This window comes from Schistocerca cancellata, chromosome 3 (assembly GCF_023864275.1).
Source record: "Schistocerca cancellata isolate TAMUIC-IGC-003103 chromosome 3, iqSchCanc2.1, whole genome shotgun sequence".
NCBI classification, from domain to species: Eukaryota; Metazoa; Arthropoda; class Insecta; order Orthoptera; family Acrididae; genus Schistocerca; species Schistocerca cancellata.
Window position 1 is genome coordinate 868385788 of NC_064628.1, and position 21023 is coordinate 868406810.

A 21023-nucleotide genomic window follows, 5' to 3' on the forward strand; every position below is an offset into this window, starting at 1 on the left:
CATAATAATCTTATGTCTGTGAAAGCAGAAAGTAAATAATTTTATATACTTATTCTTTAATATAATTTTAAAAAAACACATTTTCACAGAAGTCAAAAACAGGGCAATTTTTGGAACTAAGAAAAAGTTGTAAAAAATGCTTTTTTAAAAAATGTTTTTTAAAATAATAATTAGTTTTCTAATTACATTACATTCACATATGGGAAATATATGTAAAATAAATGATTCTTTATTATAGTTATTATTGTATTATATTATTATCAAGTAAAAGAGATAGTAGATAGATTTTGTAGGTTCTGGGAGATTAGGACAATTTTGTGAAAAATAAAAAAAATCGTAAGTGATAACGAGTGATTCTTTTACTTTTTACAAAATTGTCCAAGTGTCCCAGAACCTACAAAATCTATCTATTCAGGCATTAGCAAAACTAGCAAGCAAACAGTTTCTTCAGTGCTACACCACTCCAACAAACTTTTGTTCATTTGCATCTTAGACGAAAACGTGTGAAGAAATTTCAGTTTTGCATGGGTGCCTCTGTTACAGTGCTGAATCGTAACACATATGAACTGCTAGGCTCCCCATGAATGTCTAAAAGAACAACGCAACTGACAGCTTTTAATGGACAAGATATTCCCGTTCTCGGAATATGTACTTTGCCTGCCATGTATTGCTGGCATACGTGAACACTGACTTTCACTGTGGTACAATCTCGCGATTGTGAGAACATATTTAGTCTTGATTCGTTTCCTTTGTTTGGCTTTGACATACAGGACCATGTGTTGTCAGTGTCTGCATTCAGTGCAAAAGACAGTGTACCTAACTATCTGAAAGACTTCCCAGAACTCTTTTCTGAAGGTTTAAGCAAAGCTAACAATTTTGTTGCACATATTACGTTGACAGAAAATGCTCAACTGAAATTTTGGCGAGCAACAACTGTTCACATTAGTTATGGGACAAAGTCACTGCGGAACTTAAAGAATTACAAGATAACGGAGTTATTGAGCCCATATCAGCTAGTCGGGGGCAAGTCCACTGGTTTTGCTCCCCATACATTCAGGTCTCATTCGGCTCTGTGTTGACTTTAAGTCTACAGTCAACTCATGAACTGTAATACTTACCCATTGCCACACACAGAGAATCTTATGGACAAATTAGGCGCCGGACGCTACTTTTCAAAGGTTGATTTGCGCGACGCGTACGTTCAAATACCGCTCGATGAAGAATCTCAAAAAGTGTGTGGCTTGTTCAAATATTTGCGTTGGCCTTTTGGGAGTGCTTCCGCACTCGTCATTTTCCAACGGTATTTGGAAAAACTAAGTGCACAACTACCAAACTATTCCTACTATTTGGACGATATTGTCGTATCAGGTTGTATACCTGAAGAACACATTGTAAATCTGAGTACTTGTTTCATTTGTTATCTAATGCGTGACTAAACTGTAGACTGGACAAGTGTGATGTTTTCAAACCTGAGTTGCAATATTTTGGTCATGTCATAAAAAGTCAAGGTGTACGTCCTCTTGAGTCACATTTGTTAGCCATACGTGATCTGCTGGTTTCTCCCAATGTCACAGAACTGCACTCAGTTTTAGGGAGAATGAACTATTATATTCGGTTCATACGGAATTCTGCACAAATTGCGGCTCCATTGCATCGCTTGCGTCGCAAGAACGTCCCCTTTGTTTGGACGGATGAGTGACAAGAAGCTTTTCAAAAAACTTAAAGATGCATTGGTCAGTGATCGATGCTTCGTTCACTTTGATTCTCACAAACCAGTTGTGTTGCAAATTGGCGCTTCTTCTTACGGAATCGGTGCAGTGCTTTCGCACAGATTTGGTGATAAAGACACGCCTATTCTTCCGCATCCAAAGTGTTGTCCAAAGCTCAGTGTAACTATTCACAAACAGAGAAAGAGGCATTCGCTGTTGTGTATGGTGCCATCAAATTGCACCACTATTTGTATGGGAGAAATTCTGCTTGGTAACGGATCACAAACCATTCCAGTCCTTGTTTCATCCGATGAAGCCAGTTCCTTTACGAATTGCACAAAAATTGCAAAGACACATTTATTGTTGTCTCAATACCAGTACGAGATTGTGTATCGCCCGACAGCTCAATGTGGTAAAGCGGACGCACTTTCACTTCTTCCGCTTGGCCCTGATAACCGACTTTGACGCTTCTGCTGTATCTTGTTGTCACATCGATGCTAACAATTCTGAATTGCTTCAGCTCTTTTCCTCTACTATAGTAAAATTGTACAGGCCACGGAAGCTGATACAGATTTGAACATTTTCTAAAATACACCCGCAGATCTTGGTCTCGCTCACTGCATAACATAAAGAACTCTGCAGTGCGGCCCCCAGTTCACGTCAAATGAATTAGAACCATTGTGTGGATGCAATGGCATACAGCATCTAAGAAGAGCACCGTTCCATCCACTGTCAAAGGGCGAAGAGAAACGTTATGTCAGAACCTTCAAGCAGCAGATGGCCAAACTTTGCATCGCACACACAAGAGACCGAGCATTGCAACTGTTACTCGCCTCGAGGCGGACCATCGACGGCGGAATTGCTTCAGGGCCGCCGCCATTGGACACTGCTCCACCTGCTCCACCGTCCTCAGCATCCGGTGCCGAAGGAAGGCCGCAAGTATCGCTTCGCACCGAATGATATTGTGTTTCTCAGGGTTTTTAGCAGCAGCAGGCAGTGGGCGCGAGGCGAGATCGTCTGTCGACTTGGCGCTTGCATGTGTCTCATTTCAGGCCCAGACGGATTGCAGCGCCGACATCCAATCGAATTCGCCACTGTCATGTGGACGGTGATCCTTCTGTATCTCTTACCCCAGATCCACGGATCCCGAGGACAGTGTGGCCACAGCAGCCGCCAGAGGGTGTCATCACGACACCACGAGAAGACACCTTGGAGACGGAGCCTTCGCCTCCTCTCGTCCTACCATTGGAGCTGGACCCGCCCACGTCGCAGCAGCCGACGCCTTCTACATCTGGTTATGGGCGTACCCATTTTGTGGGTTTTTGCAGGGGACGTCTCCACCAGAGCGAAGGTCGGATGGCGGAGTACGACCGGAAGTCTGACGTCCCCTGCAGCCACTGCTTGCGGTCCATCACAGCATCCACGACTCACCCCCCCCCCTCCCCCCGCCGTTATCGTGTTCCATATATGGTGATGGTCCGTCGCTTTGGTGGTTTCGGGGGGGGGGGGGGGGTGGAGGAAAGTTACAGTGTAAAGAAGTCAGCGCCAGCACGTCAGTCAAGAACGACAGGGAAAAGATGGCTGTGAGCTGTGAGAAGAGGTCAGCCAATCGCATGGTGACCGACCTCCCTCCAGGACGACAACGCAGCAGCAGGGATCCCTAGATGAAAAGGACATAAGCGCCGTGACCGACTGGTTGCAAGCTGATAGCAGTTTCAACGTTAGCCACTTCGTTAGCCGAAGCATCGTAGCCTGTTCATTAGAATCTGTACGCATCTCAGAGATCAACAGTCACTACAGTTCAGTTAACTAGACTTTTGTTATTAGGAGTCGCTAGCACCAGAAGTATTACTTGTGTCTGGCTATTCTGAAGAAGACTGATTCAAAGTATACTATTTGTATATGTCTTGTTATAATAAAACTCATTACTACGAGTTGTTTGATTGTCTAGCTAACTGAGTATGCAGAATTCCTAGACACAACATAGAAAACATGGCCACCTTAGCTGTAAAATGTTTGAATGTGGCATGCTGAGCACACATAGCAGTACTGTGAAATTTCTTAGCGGTACCTTTGAGATAGTTCAATTTGGTAAAGTAAATGTCAAAACTATTCACACTCACAACTTGCACATATGCTGGACATTAGAAGTGCTGCACGTACTCACCCCGTAGGAGCGCGTCATGGCACACACGGCGTGCTTGGTGCCGCTGTAGATAGGCGTATGGGGGTAGGCGTCGAGGCCCGCCACGGACGACACGTTGACCACCAGACCGCCGGCGCCCCCGTTCTGCTTGCCCATGTACTTGTACGCTAGCAGGATGCCGTACACCACGCCCTTCTGTAGGCACACACGTAGCACCAAACGTGTTCAACCGCACAGGGTCATTTCTGTCGTTCCAATCACTCAGATAATATCGAAACAATTGTGCCACAGAATCTTAGACAAGGCACCTATAAAATCATCATCCGCCATACCTGCCAATTCCCACAGAACTAATCCAGGGACAGCCACAAATATTTCCTACTATCTGTTACTCCCAGCTACACTCGTATATCAGTCGTTTTGTTATGCTGAGTGATGCTGAGTAAGTAGACTATTGCACTTGCAATAGCGTCAGCGGCTCTCCGTGTCCGCCAGTTGGGGTAAGCGTAGCACGATGCACCTGCCCCCTCTCCCCCCCCCCCCCTTCAACCAACCGAACACACGACGGAGTGGCAGGCATACACCGCTGCTGACGAGCGGTGCGTGCAGACGGACGTGTGCAGGCGCGCTCATCCATGCAGCGTGATATTGAACGAACTACACTACTCGCCATTAAAATTGCTACACCACGATGATGACGTGCTACAGACGCCAAATTTAACCGACAGGAAGAAGATGCTGTGATATGCAAATGATTAGCTTCTCAGAGCATTCACACAAGTTTGGCGCCGGGGTCGACACCTACAACGTGCTGACATGAGGAAAGTTTCCAACCGATTTCACATACACAAACAGCAGTTGACCGGCGTTGCCTGGTGAAACGTTGTTGTGATGCCTCGTCTAAGGAGGAGAAACGCGTACCATCACGTTTCCGACTTTGATAAAGGTCGGATTGTAGCCTATCGCGATTGCGGTTTATCGTATCGCGACATTGCTGCTCGCGTTGGTCGAGATCCACTGACTGTTAGCAGAATATGGAATCGGTGGATTCAGGAGGGTAATACGGAACGCCGTGCTGGGCCCCAACGGCCTCGCATCGCTAGCAGTCGAGATGACAGGCATCTTATCCACATGGCTGTAACGGATCGTGCAGCCACGTCTCGATCCCTGAGTCAACAGATGGGGACGTTTGCAAGACAACAACCATCTGCACGAACAGTCCGACGACGTTTGCAGCAGCATGAACTATCAGCTCGGAGACCATGGCTGCGGTTACCATTGACGCTGCATCACAGAGAGGAGCGCCTGCGATGGTGTACTCAATGACGAACCTGGGTGCACGAATGGCAAAACGTCATTTTTTCGGATGAATCTAGTTTTTGTTTACAGCATCATGATGTTCGCATCCGTGTTTGACGACATCGCGGCGAACGCACATTGGAAACGTGTATTCGTCATCTCCATACTGGCGTATCACCCGGCGTGGTGGTATGGGGTGCCATTGGTTACATGTCTCGGTCACCTCTTGTTCGCATTGACGGCACTTTGAACAGTGGACGTTACATTTCACACGTGTTACGACCCGTGGCTCTACCCTTCATTCGATCCCTGCGAAACCCTACATTTCAGCAGAATAATGCACTACCGCATGTTGCAGGTCCTGTACAGGCCTTTCTGGATACAGAAAATGTTCGACTGCTGCCCTGGCCAGCACATTCTCCAGATCTCTCACCAACTGAAAACGTCTGGTCAATGGTGGCCGAGCTACTGGCTCGTCACAATACGCCAGTCACTACTCTTGATGAACTGTGGTATCGTGTTGAAGCTGTGATGGGCAGCTGTACCTGTACAAGCCATCGAAGCTCTGTTTGACTCAATGCCCTGGCGTATCAAGGTCGTTATTACGGCGAGAGGTGGTTGTTCTGGGTACTGATTTCTCAGGATCTATGAACCCAAATTGCGTGAAAATGTAATCAACCACATGTCAGTTGTAATATAATATATTTGTCCAGTGAATACCCTTTTATCAGCTGCATTTCTTCTTGTTGTATCAATTTTAATGGCTGGTAGTGTATACATTATACAGTGTGTACAGTATGCAACAAATTTAATGACATTTAAACATGTTTCATCCCCTAAATCACCCTTTTAAGCGTCGATTTCTTTTACTTTCTAAAGTAGCCTTTCTTCTTCCTCAGGGTTAAAGATGTCTCCATAACAAATTTCATAATAACCGGTTCAGCATTTTAGAAGTGAAAATGTGACAGATTTACTGGCGCACACACACTGATGGAAAAAAATTCGCAACGCCAAGAAGGAGTTATGCGACTTAAGCGAAAGTCTGTAGGAGTGTTTCTAAATGTGAAAGGTAATGTCCATTTAAATTTCTCGCCAGCGCCATAAGAGTGGTACTAGCAGCACCACTACAGGGATGCAGTTCAGGTTTGGTTTAAATACGAGCCGGCCGTTGTGGCCTTGCGGTTCTAGGCCCTTCAGTCCCGAACCGCGCTGCTGGTATGGTCGCAGGTTCGAATCCTGCCTCGGGCATGGTGTGATGTCCTCAGGTTAGTTAGGTTAACGTAGTTCTAAGTCTAGGGGAGTGATGACCTCAGATGTTAAGACGCATAGTGCCCAGTGCCAGTTTAACGATTTTTAAATACGCCCCGTAACAGTTGTGTGTCATAGTTGCCTTTGGGATTCGACATGGGAGTTGATATTAGTCACAGTGCCTTTAAGGCGACAAACTCGCCATTGTCAACACCTAACTGAGTTTGAACGATGTCGTGTAATACAACTACAAGAAGTTGGCTGTTCCTTCTGCGATATGCAGAATGGGCAGCAATTTTGCTGGCAGCAGTTCTCACGAGAATGTACGGACGCACAAAGACCGGGCTCCATATGAGCCCGTGGCACTAACGAGAGGTAAGACCATCGTTTTCAGCGTATGGCTCAGACGCATCATACTGCACCTGCAGCAGCAATTTCAAGAGCACCAGAGTGACACAACAGACTGTTACAAATCGGTTACTTCTGCGACAGTGGCCTGCCAGACGTCCTGTAGCGTGCATTCCACAGACTCGAAACCACCGTCATTTGCGTGGTATCAAGCGAGAGCTCATTGGAGGCTGCGCGAAGATCTCTTGTGTTTTCTGATGAAAGCTGGTTCTGCCTCGGTCGTGTGTTGGTTAACAGGAGGCCTGGAGTTATGGTCTGGGGTACGATATCATATCACAGCAGGAGCACTCTTGTGGTTTTACCATACACCCTGACTGCAAATTTGTACGTCAGTCTGCTGATTCCAACTGTTGTGCTGCCTTCACGAACAGAATTCCATGGAGGATTTCCAACAGGATAACGCTAGCTCACATAAGACTGTTGCAACACGCAATGCTCTATACTGTGTCGATATGTTGTCATGGCCTGCTCGGTCACCAGATTTCTCTCCAATCGAGCACACACGCAACATCATCGGACGACAACTCTAGCGTCATCCACGAACAGCATTAATCGACCCTGTATTGACCGACCAAGTGCAACTGGCGTGAACCTCCATCCCACAAATCGACGTCCAGCACCTGTGCAACACAAAGCATGGACGTTTAAATTTTTGCATTCGACCTTCTGTAAGTTACACCGATTATTAACGTACCAGCACTTCACATTTTGAATGGCTTATCTCGCAATGCTGCAATGTTAATCACTTAAATATGTTACTTCGACAGATGGTTCAAATGGCTCTGATCACTATGGGACTCAACATCTTAGGTCATAAGTCCCCTAGAACTTAGAACTACTTAAACCTAACTAACCTAAGGACATCACACAGACCCATGCCCGAGGCAGGATTCTAACCTGCGACCGTAGCAGTCCCGCAGTTCCGGACTGCAGCGCCAGAACCGCTAGACCACCGCGGCCGGCACTTCGACAGATGTGTGCCAGATGTACAGGCTGCTCACATGTTCTATGTTTACATCAGAAGAATATTTCGCATTTCATTTGTGATGTCTGTAAAACAATGACCTAAACAATGGTAAACTGACCTGAAATAATAACGATAAGTTCCCATGCTTATGTGTTACATCATTATTCAGTAAATACCATTACAGTGTATAATTAACCAGCGATTATCACAGAAAAGAGTATGGCCGATACTGTAAGATGCTTTCCACAATCCTATTTTTAGCTCTTTTACTATCAATGCAGTTAAGAACTACAAATAACAACTGAAAATCATTACACTATGCTATTCATAGAACATGTCGTGAGATAAGGCAATAGTATATTAATACTACGATCAACCACCACGGTTACCCAGTAAAGTCAAATAACTTAACCCGGACGATAATGCACGACTCTCATCTACCACAAAAAAAAAAAAGCCGAGGAGCGCTGCTTTAGGGGTCACGGGACTAGGCGGCCCTAGAGCATAAGTATGTGAATCAGCCTCATGGGTCACGAAAGGTTGGCCATGGTTGGTACAGTGTATCATTATCTAAGAGAAACAGAGATACGATGCGACAGTACCCTCCTAATAATTACAGACGCTGATGAGGCTAAATATCATGACCACTGTCTACTGGCGTTGCAGGCATGTGAAGCGGTCACAAAATTCCCCTTAACTGAATCCGATTGCACATATCTGGGACGCAATCAGTCACCAACTCCGCGCTCATAAAACACCAGCCTGCAATTTATGGGATTTGTGTGACCTGTGAGCAGACATCACGTGCGACATACTCCCGGAAACCTACTGACTGCATGTAGAATGCGTGCCATGCCGTGTTACGATCCAAAGGTGGACCAGCATACTGTTAAACATGTAGTGGTAATTTTTGACTCGTCTGTGCAGATACAATAAAAATGTGTCTGTAAAGAAATGAAACAGTCAGCAACCTTTTTCACATGTTCCTTAATGTCTGTTTTCCTAACGTGTGGTCACATAGTTTAGAAATCATACTCGTCCTCCGCTTCTGCGTAGTGGTCCTTCTTCTTCAGTGTCTCCCACTTACCACGTTGATGTCGATTTCCTTCTCCCAAACCGCATCTCTCATGATGCCTGCATTGTTGATAACAATGTCAAGACGGTTGAATGTAGATTTGGCTGCCTTGAAGGCCTCTGCAACAACAATAACGGACACCATTAACAAAAGTCTCGACATGTTTGCATACAAGCACAACAGATGTTGTCTTACTGCAAGAGCAAGTTAAGTGCAGATTTAGTCAATTTTGGGTTATTGATCGATTCCATATCATAAAATGAGTATGTTTCGTACGGAAAAAAATAGTTAAGTACAGTTCTCACTCAGAGTTAAATAGACGTGGCACAGATCATACTACACAGCAAAAATCGTTTAAGTTCAATTAAAAGATTTTTCCTGCACGTTGCCGATAGGTTTGATAAAAGAATAAATCATGAATTGCACTTAATGGATACTAGCAAAAAAGATGCACAGTATACCGAAGATAAAGTTTATCAGTATACTAGAGTGAGCCAGTGTTTCTTAGCTACTAAACAGTGATCTGAAATTGGTGTACAATAATATTACACTACCTAAATGTGTCACATATATATATATATATATATATATATATATATATATATATATATATATATAAATAATGTTATACTATATATATATATACTATACTATATATATTATATATATACTATATATATATGACATACATATTACTGTCTGGTCCGTTATTTGAGAGATATCGAAGATTTTACACCGAAGCGGCAAAGAAACTGGTATAAGCAACCGTATTCAAATACAAACATGTAAACAGGAAGAATCTGCGGTCGGCAACACCTATATAAGACAAGTGTCTGGCGCAGTTTAGAGCGGTTACTGCTGCTACAATGAAAGGTTATGAAGATGAAAGTGAGTTTGAACGTGGTCTTATAGTCGGCGCACGAGCGATCGAGCGATGGGGCACAGCATCCCCGAACTAGCGATGAAGTGGGGATTTTTCCGCAGGACCATGTCACGACTGTAGCATGAATATCAGGAATCCGGTAAAACATCAAAATTCCGACATCGCTGCTGCCGGAAAAAAGATTCTGCAAGAACAGGACCAATGACGACTAAAGAGAATCGTTCAACGTGACAGCAGTGCAACCCTTCCTCAAACTGCTGCAGATTTCAATGCTGGGCCATCAAGCGTCAGCATGCGAAACATTCAACGAAACGTCATCGATATGGGCTTTCGGAGCCGAAGGCCCACTTGTGCACCTTTGATGACTGCTCGACACAAAGCTTTACGCCTCGTCTCGTCCTGTCAATATTGACACTGAACTGTTGATGACTAGAAACATGTTGCCTGGTCGGACGAGTCTCTTTTCAAATTGTATCGAGCGGTTGGACGTGTAGGGGTATGGAGTCAACCTCATGAATCCATGGACCCTGCATGTCAGCAGAGGACTATTGAAGCTGGTGGAGGTTCTGTCATGGTGTGGGGCGTGTGCAGTTGGAGTGATATGGGACCCCAGATACGCATAGATACAGCGCTTGACAGGTGACACGTACGTGCGCATCCTGTCTGATTATCTGCTTCCATTCATGTCCATTGTGCATTCCGACGGACTTGGGCAATTCCAACAGGACAATGTGACACCTCACACGTCCAGAATAGGTACAGAGTGGTTACAGGAACACTTTTCTGAGTTTAAATACTTCCGCTGGCCACCAGACTCCTCAGACATTGAGCACATCTTGGATGCCTTGCAACGTGCTGTTCAGAAGATATATCAACCCCTCGTGTTCTTAATCTATGGACAGCCTTGCACGATTCATGGTGTCAATTCCCTCCAGCACTACTTCAGACTTAAGTCGAGTCCATGCCACGTGGTGTTGCAGCACGTTTGCGTGTTTGAGGGGGTCCTACACGATATTAGGCAGGTCTACCAATTTCTTTGGCTCTTCAGTGTATTATCACGCTTTGGTAAATGTGTGTTTCGTATTCTCAACAGCCGAAAACAGTGCAGATGATTCAAAGTTAGTATGTAAGAATGTCACATTAATTGAATAATATTAGACCAGTATTACTGTCAATTATTTTATTGTATGTGCACGAATGGCAGAACGCGCAGTGTATCAGCGGCTGCTGTGAGTTCAGTGAGTGGTAAGCAATAAAATTATTCTCTAAACATGAACTGAATTCTTACGATACTTAGGTATTCTAGCTATGCATAAATTAATTTTATTTCATATTTATATCATAAGGAAATGAATGTGAATATTCAAGCGCGTTAGTTGGAAAAGAAACAGATGATACACGCTGAGTATACGATTAAGTGCCCCTACAATAGCAGAAGAAAAGTAATTTTAGCCGGCCAGGGTGGCCGAGCGGTTCTAGGCGCTTCAGCCTGGAACCGCGCGGCCGCTACGGTCACAGGTTCGAATCCTACCTCGGGCAAGGCTGTGTGTGATGTCCTTAGGTTAGTTAGGTTTACGTAGTTCTAAGTTCTAGGGGACTAATGACCTCAGAAGTCAAGTCCCATAGTGCTCAGAGCCATTATTATTAAAAAGTAATTTTACCAACTGAGTCGGGGGGGGGGGGGGGGGGGGGGGGAGAGCAGGATGCTTTTAATGAAATGGTCGAGCACATTGCAGAAGAATATAATGCTGACTCTGATGATTCCGACAAGGAACTTGACTATAAACCAACCTGCAGTGATACAGATCTCCAGAATAAATAAACCAGTGAAGCAAAAGAGAATTTCAGCGGTAAATGATCGAGATCAAAAATGTGATCCCGAAAATTGGAAAAGAGTTGTACCTGAGATTAAAAATCCAAAGCCAGTTAGCTGTGAAAGATGTAGACACAAGTGTGACAAAAGTTTTTCGGATGAAATGAGGTATTCCTTTTGTAGAAGCTTCTGCACATGTGATTACACAAGGCAGAAGGATTTTGTTCTTGGTAACACTATGAGTGTACCGAAAACGCTACGGTCGCAGGTTCGAATCCTGCCTTGGGCATGGATGTGTGTGATGTCCTTAGGTTAGTTAGGTTTTAGTAGTTGTAAGTTCTAGGGGACTGATGACCATAGATGTTAAGTCCCATAGTGCTCAGAGCCATTTGAACCATTTTTGTACCGAAAATACAAGCCAGGAATCAATCATCAGATCATAAAGAAACACATGTATTTCGTAAAGGACATCCTTTAAATATGACAAATATTGGCTTTTAAAGTCCTCAACGTATGATTCTGAGAATAAGTCGCAAGAAACAGAAGTGCCTGATACAGTTATTCAAAAGGCGCTCTTTCCTGAGGCGTATCACTGTTAGTATAAGTCTCTTCCTACTTAATCAGCAGCCACCGACACAGTTCTTGCACAACGTATAAAGAAAGAAATAACTTCGTCAGTATTTTATAATTATTTACTGATCTAAAAAAGTGATTGGTTGTAGTGATTACAATTACTTGGTGATGTGTTTTTATAAAAACTATAATTTTGCTCAAGTAGATAGATAATTTCAGTGATGCCTGCCAAAACCATATAAGTGCAGCAATAGCTGTTTTTTCTGTTAATTAGTTAAAAATAATAATTCATTAACTAGCCAGTTAAGCATTGAGCTTTGCGAGACATCATCATGATCATTAGTTAATTACTACAATGTAACAATTCCTTAGATGAAACAGTTATTTGTGACTTAATGAAGACACTAAAAGCTGAGATCCCTAGTAAACAACCTTTATCGTTTATTACCGGCTTCTGTAAGCGTGGTTAACATCTTCAGATCTCAATAAAGGCTATTACATGTCACCTACAACAGCTGTACAAGTATGCGAGGGACGAGTTGAACGATGCAATGGCAAGTCAAGGCCACAATATACAGAGCAATTCACCAAAAGCTCATGCCCCATACCACACACTACTGTGCACTTCATCCCAGCCAGCCTAGCGAGTCTAGCGGTAACCTTGCGGGAATAAAGTGCACAGTGTTGTGTGTGATATGGGGCAGAAGCATTTAGTGAGTTACTCTGTTTATTGTGGTTTTAACCCTGACGTGCCGATGTATTGTTCATCTCGTCCCTCACATACCTGACAATGTTTTAGAAAGAGTACGTGAATATCATCATGACTGGAACACTCGTTTTGAAATTCTGAAGATAGCTGGGATAAAATACAGGGAGTGGAAGGCTGTTCATAACTTGTACAGAAAACAGACGCGAGTTATACGAGTCGAGGGGCATGAAAGGCATCTGTGGTTGAGAAGGGAGTGAGGCTGAGTTGAAGCCTATCTCCGACGTTATTCAATCAGTATATGGGACAAGCAGTATAGGAAACCACAGAAAAATTTGGAGTACAAAGTCCAGGGGGACGAAACAAAAGCTTTGAGTTTCGCCGAAGACATTGTAATCCTTTCAGAGACAGAAAAGGACTTGGGAGAGCAGTTGAACAGAATGGACAGTGCCTCAAAAGGAGGATACAAGATGAACATCAATGAAAGCAAAACGCTGGTAATGGAATGTTGTCGAAATGAATCACGTGATTCTGAGGCAATTAGATTAGAGAATGAGACCCTTAAAGTAGTAGATGAGTTTTACTATTTGGGCAGCAAAATAACTATTGTTGGCCGAAGTACAAAGGATATAATATATAGATTGGCAATGGCAAGAAAAGTGTTCGGAAGAAGAAAAATTGACTAATATGGAACATAGATTTAAGTGTCAGAAATTCTTTTCTGAAGGTATTTGTAAGGAGTATACCGGTAGCCATCTATAGGGTGGTCCATTGATTGTGACCGGACCAAATATCTCACGAAATAAACGTCAATTGAAAAAACCACAAAGAACGAAGCTTGTCCAGCTTGAAGGGGGAAACCAGATGGCGCTATGGTTGGCCCGCTAGATGGTGCTGCCATAGGTCAAACGGATATCAACTGCGTTTTTTTAAATTAGGAATCCCAATTTTTTATTACATATTCGTGTAGAACGTAAAGAAATATAAAAAACACGCAGTTGATATCCGTTTGACCTAAGGGCAGCGCCATCTAGCGGGCCAACCATAGCGCCATCTGGTCTCCCCCTTCAAGCTAGACAAGTTTCGTTCTTTGTAGTTTTTTCGTTTGACGCTTATTTCGTGAGATATTTGGCCCGATCACTATCAATGGACCACCCTGTATAGAAGTAAACATGGAAGATAAACAGTTTAGACAAGAAGAGAATATAAGATTTTCAAATGTGATGCTAAAGATTAGATGGGTAGATTCCGTTAACTAATGTGGAGGTACTGAATAGAATGGGGGGAAAAGAATCTCCTAATCAGGAGAAGGGATAGGTTGTCAGGACACAATCTGAGACATCAAGACATGAATAGAATAAACAGATAGAGAAGCACGTAGGTTGGACTAGTTGTTTGTTTATGAAGAGGCTTGCACAGGATAGAGCAGCTTGGAGAGCTGCATGAAAATAACCTTAGAATTGCAAACCACAACAACTTGTACACCTGGTATAGGAAACATGTAATGATCTGTTACCAAGATCTAAAGATGGTGACCATGCTTATCGAAACCAGTGTTCAACAATAAAGGTTGGTTAAAAGCGTTCTTGTCTAAGTAGTTCACCTTCTCTGAAGTAAGTAAAAATTCTGTTTTCTCAAAACTTGCTAAGGCGTAATTAAAGAGGTTGTTGCAGGAAGCCCAAGCGCGCTTCATTTTATTTTTTCTGCAGCCTACTTGAAATAATGGCTGCACACTGTACCAAACCATTCCGGTACTTCAAATTAGTGCTACCGCTTCTGTGGCATTTAGTTTCGTTTTTTGTTACGTGCTCCTACTTGCAAGTAAGAAGCAAATGTTTCTTTGTGTGTGTGTTGTGCCTTTTGTGTATTTGCTTTTGTTAGGTTGTGGCGTAGTGGAGTATCTGAACACTGCCATTAGCGCCAGTCGTGGGAGTCAGTTTGATCCAACAACCGTTCAGCAGCACACAGAAGAGACGTAGAGCTCATGACAGCAACGCAGCCTCCATCGACACTCACAGTACACGAAGCTTAATGTTTGTGTATTGGTCCCACCTGAGTTTTTGCCTGATTACATCTTAAAATACATTTTCACATTTTTTATTTCATTAGCTTCTGGGTGGCTAATTTCATGAACATCATCGATAACACTTTAATAAGTACAGTGGCGTCTTAGATTAACAATTAATTTCTAAATAAGAAAAATAAATACGTAAAGACGTACTCTCTCTCTCTCTCTCTCTCTCTCTCTCTCTCTCTCTCTCACACACACACACACACACACACACACACACACAGACACACACACACAAAGAGAGAGATCGATTCTGGTTCAGCGTCAACATTTAACACGAATTCCATGAGCAATTTCCAAATGTTTGTATTCCACGTTATCAGATCAATACATTTGAGGCTAGTTTTTGTTTTAGCTTCACAAGTAGGAAGCGCTCGCGTTACAAAGGTGACATCAGGGCTGCAGTTTCTCACCCCTACCACTCAATCTGTACATGGAAGAAGCATGGACGGAAATGAAAGTAAGCTTCAAGATTTGGATTAAAATACAGGAATGAAGGATATCAATGATAAGGTTCGCTGATGATATTGGTATCCTCAGTAAAAGTGAAGAAAAATTATGGGACCTTTTGAGTGGAATGAACAGTGTAATGAATACAGAATATGGATCGAAAGTAAACCGAAGAAAGAAGAAAGTAATGTTAACGATAAGTTTGGCACCAAAACTGGTGATCACAAATACCGGGTGATCAAAAAGTCAGTATAAATTTGAAAACTTCATAAACCACGGAATAATGTAGATAGAGAGGTAAAAATTGACACACATGCTTGAAATGACATGGGGTTTTATTAGAACAAAAAAAACTTCACAAAATTTCTGACAGATGGCGCTGGACAGTAAAACGTTTGGTGATGATCGTGTGCTCAGCCGCCACTTTCGTCACACTTGACCTCCCAGGTCCCCAGACCAGTCCGTGCGATTATTGGCTTTGGGGTTACCTGAAGTCGCAAGTGTACCGTGATCGACCGACATCTCTAGGGATGCGGAAAGACAACATCCGACGCCAATGCCTCACCATAACTCCGGACATGCTTCACAGTGCTGTTCACAACATTATTCCTCGACTACAGCTATTTTTGAGCAAAGATGGTGGACATATTGAGCATTTCCTGTAAAGATCATCATCTTTGCTTTGTCTTACTTTGTTATGCTAATTATTGCTATTCTGATCAGATGAAGCGCCATCTGTCGGACATTTTTTGAACTTTTGTATTTTTTTGGTTCTAATAAAACCCCATGTCATTCCAAGTATATGTGTCAATTTGTACCTCTCTATCTACATTATTCCGTGATTTATTCAGTTTTCAAATTTATACTGTGTTGTGGCTTGGCAAGACAGCCAAGCCACTATGAGGAAGCCGAAAGGCACGCGTTTAAGCTCATGCAGGCTGGCGTGAGGTCTGGAACAGGACAAGGTAATTATAATAGCCAATAACGTACGTAGCTTCTGGAATACTTAACTTTAATCCATAATTGGTGAACATCGCTCTTGATGGTACAATATTCATAATCTTGACGGTACATGTTTTACAGCATCAATAGTAACTGGTAATGGCGCCTTGCTAGGTCGTGACAAATGACGTAGCTGAAGGCAATGTTAACTATCGTCTCGGCAAATGAGAGCGTAATTTGTCAGTGAACCATCGCTAGGAAAGTCGGCTGTACAACTGGGGCGAGTGCTAGGAAGTCTCTCTAGACCTGCCGTGTGGCGGCGCTCGGTCTGCAATCACTGATAGTGACGACACGCGGGTCCGACGTATACTAACGGACCGCGGCCGATTTAAAGGCTACCACCTAGCAAGTGTGGTGTCTGGCGGTGACACCACATACTGACTTTTTGATCACCCGGTATATGAAGTTAAAGAATTCTGCTACCTGGGAATCAAAATAACGCATGACGGATGAAGCAATAAGGTACCATTTGCCTGGTACCTTTGGAAGGGCACGGACGACTTCCTTCCCCATCCTTCCCTAATCCAATGAGACCGATGACCTCGCTGTTTGGTGTCTTCCCCAAACAACCCAACCCCCAACCTCGGAAGATAAGACATTTTACTATGCCAGCGTTGTGCAGAATGAGCAGTCGAATTAATAACATGAAGGGCCTTGGTGGCCTCCTGGAAGACACCTCCGCGCTACCTTCCAGCGAGCCGCTGTTGGTGACGTCCGCTTTGACGAAGACGACCTTCCCCTTTCCGAACTGCTTCTCCAGCTCCTCCACGGCCTTCTTCCCTGCCGCCTCGTCAGCGTCCGACGCCACGATCTGAAAAAAAAATAAAATAAAAAAAAATTCCTGCTGTACGCAAGCAGTCGGCTGAGTCACTAAGTCATGTGAGCGCGCCTCCAGACCTGACTAACTTTCATCGTTACTGATCAGCATCTACTTCTATATACGAGGGTTAAGCTTTAATAAACAGAATTATTTATTTTCAGCTTATACGAAATAGATACACGCTTGAAAGATTTACAGTCCTTGTGTAGAGCCTGTTGCCAAGGATGTGGAAGTCGTAGGTGACCCTTAGCAAAGCCAGTTGTGTTAATAGTTGGAGTGGAGCGGCCTGTTGCCTGACGAACATCTGTAGCCGTTCTGAAGCGAATGCCATGAAGCGTTTCCTTCGGTTTAGGAATCAAGTTGATGTCACAAGGACTTTAGTCCGGGGAGGGTGGTGGGTGGTACAGCACTTTCCAGCCTCATCGATCGAACAAATCGTTCACAACCTAGGTCGTAGGCGTCCGAGCATTGTACTGTGCAATGCTGGGCGGTGTCTCTCTCCAAGCTCTTCATTTCTGGAACATAGCCTGCGGCCAACTAAGAGAAAGAAGAGGCGACTCCTCCTGCATGATCCGCAGTTCGTTTTATATAGCGGAAGCAGTGATCGAATTTTTCGGTCGATGGTGCAGGGAAGCGCAGTGCAGCCGCCACACTCGCCACACAAGCCCTTGTGAGTTCAATTTGATTTCTAAATTGTAGGACGAACTTCATGACATTCGCTTCAGAACTGTTTCAGAGACTCGTCAGGCAGCAGACCGCTCCACTCGAACATCAACACAGCTGGCGCTGCGCCTCCTACACCTCCCACATCGCTAACAACGGGTTACACGAACTTCTGATGACTACGGTGAAGGACAGTAAAACTTCAAAACATGTATTCATTTTGTGTAAGTTGTGAATAAGTACTTGCCACTATTAACGTCCCAACCCTCGCATATGCTCGAAAAACTTCTGTGAAGTGAATAGCAGAGAATATTTCCCATAGTATCAGTTATTAGAGCCTCTTTTCGTTCCATTCAGGTACGGAGCGCGGTAAGAATTAATGTTCAGGCGCCTCTGTGAGAGCTGTAGTAAGTCCCATCTTGTTTTCGTGGTCACCACGTAGAGGATTGTAGTATGTCTAGATTAATCACTTAAACTTTGAAGAGTAGTCTGTGCCCGGTCTTGTGAAGCAGAAAAATTAAAGCATTGTTCTAATTTTGGAGAAGTCTTCCTCGGATGTATTTCTGGATCCTTACTCTGCAAAGCACTGATGGGCATGACAGGCGGTGTTCTGCACGGTATAACCGAACAAGGCAGCGCAGTGGTTACACACTGGACTCGCATTCGGGAGGACGACGGTTCAAAACCGCATCTACCCATCCAGATTTAGGTTTTCCGCTATTTTCCTAAATCACTTGAGGCAAGTGCCGAGATGATTCCTTGGAAAGGGCACGACCAATTTCCTAATCTGAGCTTGTCCTCCGTCTCTAATCTCCTCCCCCTTAGCACGGTACTGCGTGTTTAAGTTTCTTCCCGTTACATTCACGATACGGAGCGTGGGAAGAATGGCTCCTTAGATACCTCTGTGCGTGTTGTAAATACTCTAATCTTGTGTCCGCGATCAAGATACGTACAGGACTGATAATACAGCTACACTCATCACTTAATACTGGTTAATGAATGTTTGTAGACAGGCTTTCACGAAATGGTGAACGGTTCTGGCACATTTTTTGTATGGAAATTTTAAACCTGTGACCATTCGGACCACTCTTCTTCGTATACGTCCAGTTTCCGATGTCAGTATAATTAGGTACGGGAGTCCCATATTTATTACTAATATTCCAACAAGGGGCACACAAACGATTTGTCAGTAGTCTCCTTTGTTGATTGACCGTATTTTCCCATTATCCTGCCATTGAATATATTCTGCAACTAATTCACGCATGCATCCGATAAGTAAATTCATCATATTTACTTCTCTTCCGTTTTTAACTACCCCCCTTGACGCACCATAGTCTCCATGTGCTTTTCCACTATTTTTTTTATTGTTTCGTATCTCAGTCGGTGAAAACATAACCCTTACAGAGTCATTTTGTTGGCCGTCCATCCATCCGTCTGTCTACCTGTCTGTCCAACTGTTACAAATGCTTTTTCTCAAGAGCAGATAGACGTTATGAAGTTGAATTTTATGTCACTTACTGACGTCTATGGTCCCCTGGCAGTGTAAAAAGGCAGCTTCCAAGTCAATGCAATCGAAAGATATGGCCATTTGCGTCACACATTTTCACAGTCGCAAAATGCCTCATCGGAAACTATAGGGTACTTCCCGTTGACTTACAATCATTAAATTTGGCGGGAAGCAAGGTTTCGCAAGACAAGTAAGGGGGAAAAATCCAGAAACTACGCCAGTTATGACCCCTTCTGTCAGGAACGGATTGACGTACGAAGTTGAAACTGATGTATCACAGTGAGGTGTACGGACCAATGGTGAGGTAATAAATGTTAAACTTCTAAATCAACGCTATTCGCTATTTCGATACTCGAAAACTCAGTCGTCAAAACCTGTAGGGTTCTTCCCTTTGGCATAGAATCTTCATATTCGATAAGAAGCGAAGCTTCGCAATACACGCGAAGGAATAGCACCCGAAAATTGTTGATTTATAATTATATCACACGTAAAAATATTTTTTTTTTTGTCATTTGTTATGCGACCGTCTGTCTCTTCATAAGTTAAGACCCGATTTTTTGAAGAATGGGTACACGCACATCTTGCTTGTATCGATATCGGTAACAGGCAAGAATCGTCGAGATTCTCCATTTGCGGGATGAATGAACCGTCAGTATACGTAATTAAGTTTGAACAGAACCCTCGGCGTGCGAGTACTACTCGGAATTATCTGACTTCTTTTTCTTTATGAATGCGGTGATTTAATGTGACAAGATTGTCTGCTCCAAGCTCTCTCTTAATTCGAAGCAAATATTCTGACAGAGTCTTTGCCTTTGGAAAAAAATAGTAGTAATAAGAATAATAATAAAACTTGACAAAAGAGAAGTCTAAAAGGAGAAAGACAGACAGTAGATTTGTACGACATGTTAGTGGTAGCGTTAGTCGTGTAATGCTCAGGCTGTTTGGCATGGTATGTGCCGAGGCTGTCAGTGAGGTACGAGAGGAAGCAGAGACTCACCTTGGCGCCTGCAGCCAGCAGCGCCCTGCTGAAGGCTCTGCCCAGGCCGCCGGCCGCCCCCGTGATCAGCGCCACCTTGCCAGAGGGGTCCATCCTGCAACACGGGACGCCGTCTCAGCACCATTCGGATGGCTAAGCGTTCTCAGCTTGTCTTATTTGCCGCTCGAGTGCAGAACTGGTTTTGGTTATCAAGACCATTCTGAGTAGCTCTGCAGCAATGGCAACTGCTAGCTGCCTGCGTTCTATTTCATTTATCAAGATTTTCCGTTCTGATAACAATACCACGATGGATCGAAGTGAAATGAATCTGAAGACATCTGTAATTGGTGATATATTTCTTGCCAGAACCTGTGCGGCTGGTCCCGGCGGAGGTTCGACTCCTCCCTCGGGCATGGATGTCTGTATTTGTCCTTAGGATAATTTAGGTTAATGGCACTGATGACCTTAGCAGTTAAGTCTCAAAAGATTTCACACACATTTGAACACATTTGAACATTGCCAGAAGCGTTTTCCCCGCATTAAAACAGTTTGGGACTGATAACCTTAGCAGTTAAGTCCCAAAAGATTTCACACACGTTTGAACACATTTGAACATTGCCAGAACCGTTTTCGCCGCATTAAAACATAATCCTCAGATGAATTGTATAAGAAGGAAAAGATTCCATGAAGTATATATGATCGAAATG

At 43.7% G+C, this 21023-nt stretch overlaps 1 protein-coding gene across 1 annotated transcript in view; it reads right to left on the reverse strand.

Annotated features, from left to right (window-relative positions):
• LOC126176619 (15-hydroxyprostaglandin dehydrogenase [NAD(+)]-like) overlaps positions 1-20430 on the reverse strand; it is a 49300-nt gene extending 28870 nt beyond the window's left edge. The window contains exons 1-4 of the mRNA XM_049923779.1: positions 20338-20430; positions 17038-17161; positions 8865-8971; positions 3877-4050 (exon numbers count right to left, since the gene is read on the reverse strand). Coding sequence (XP_049779736.1) covers positions 3877-4050; positions 8865-8971; positions 17038-17161; positions 20338-20430 — 498 coding nt within the window. The remainder of the gene's footprint in view (positions 1-3876; positions 4051-8864; positions 8972-17037; positions 17162-20337) is intronic.
• Between the last annotated feature and the right edge of the window lie 593 nt (positions 20431-21023).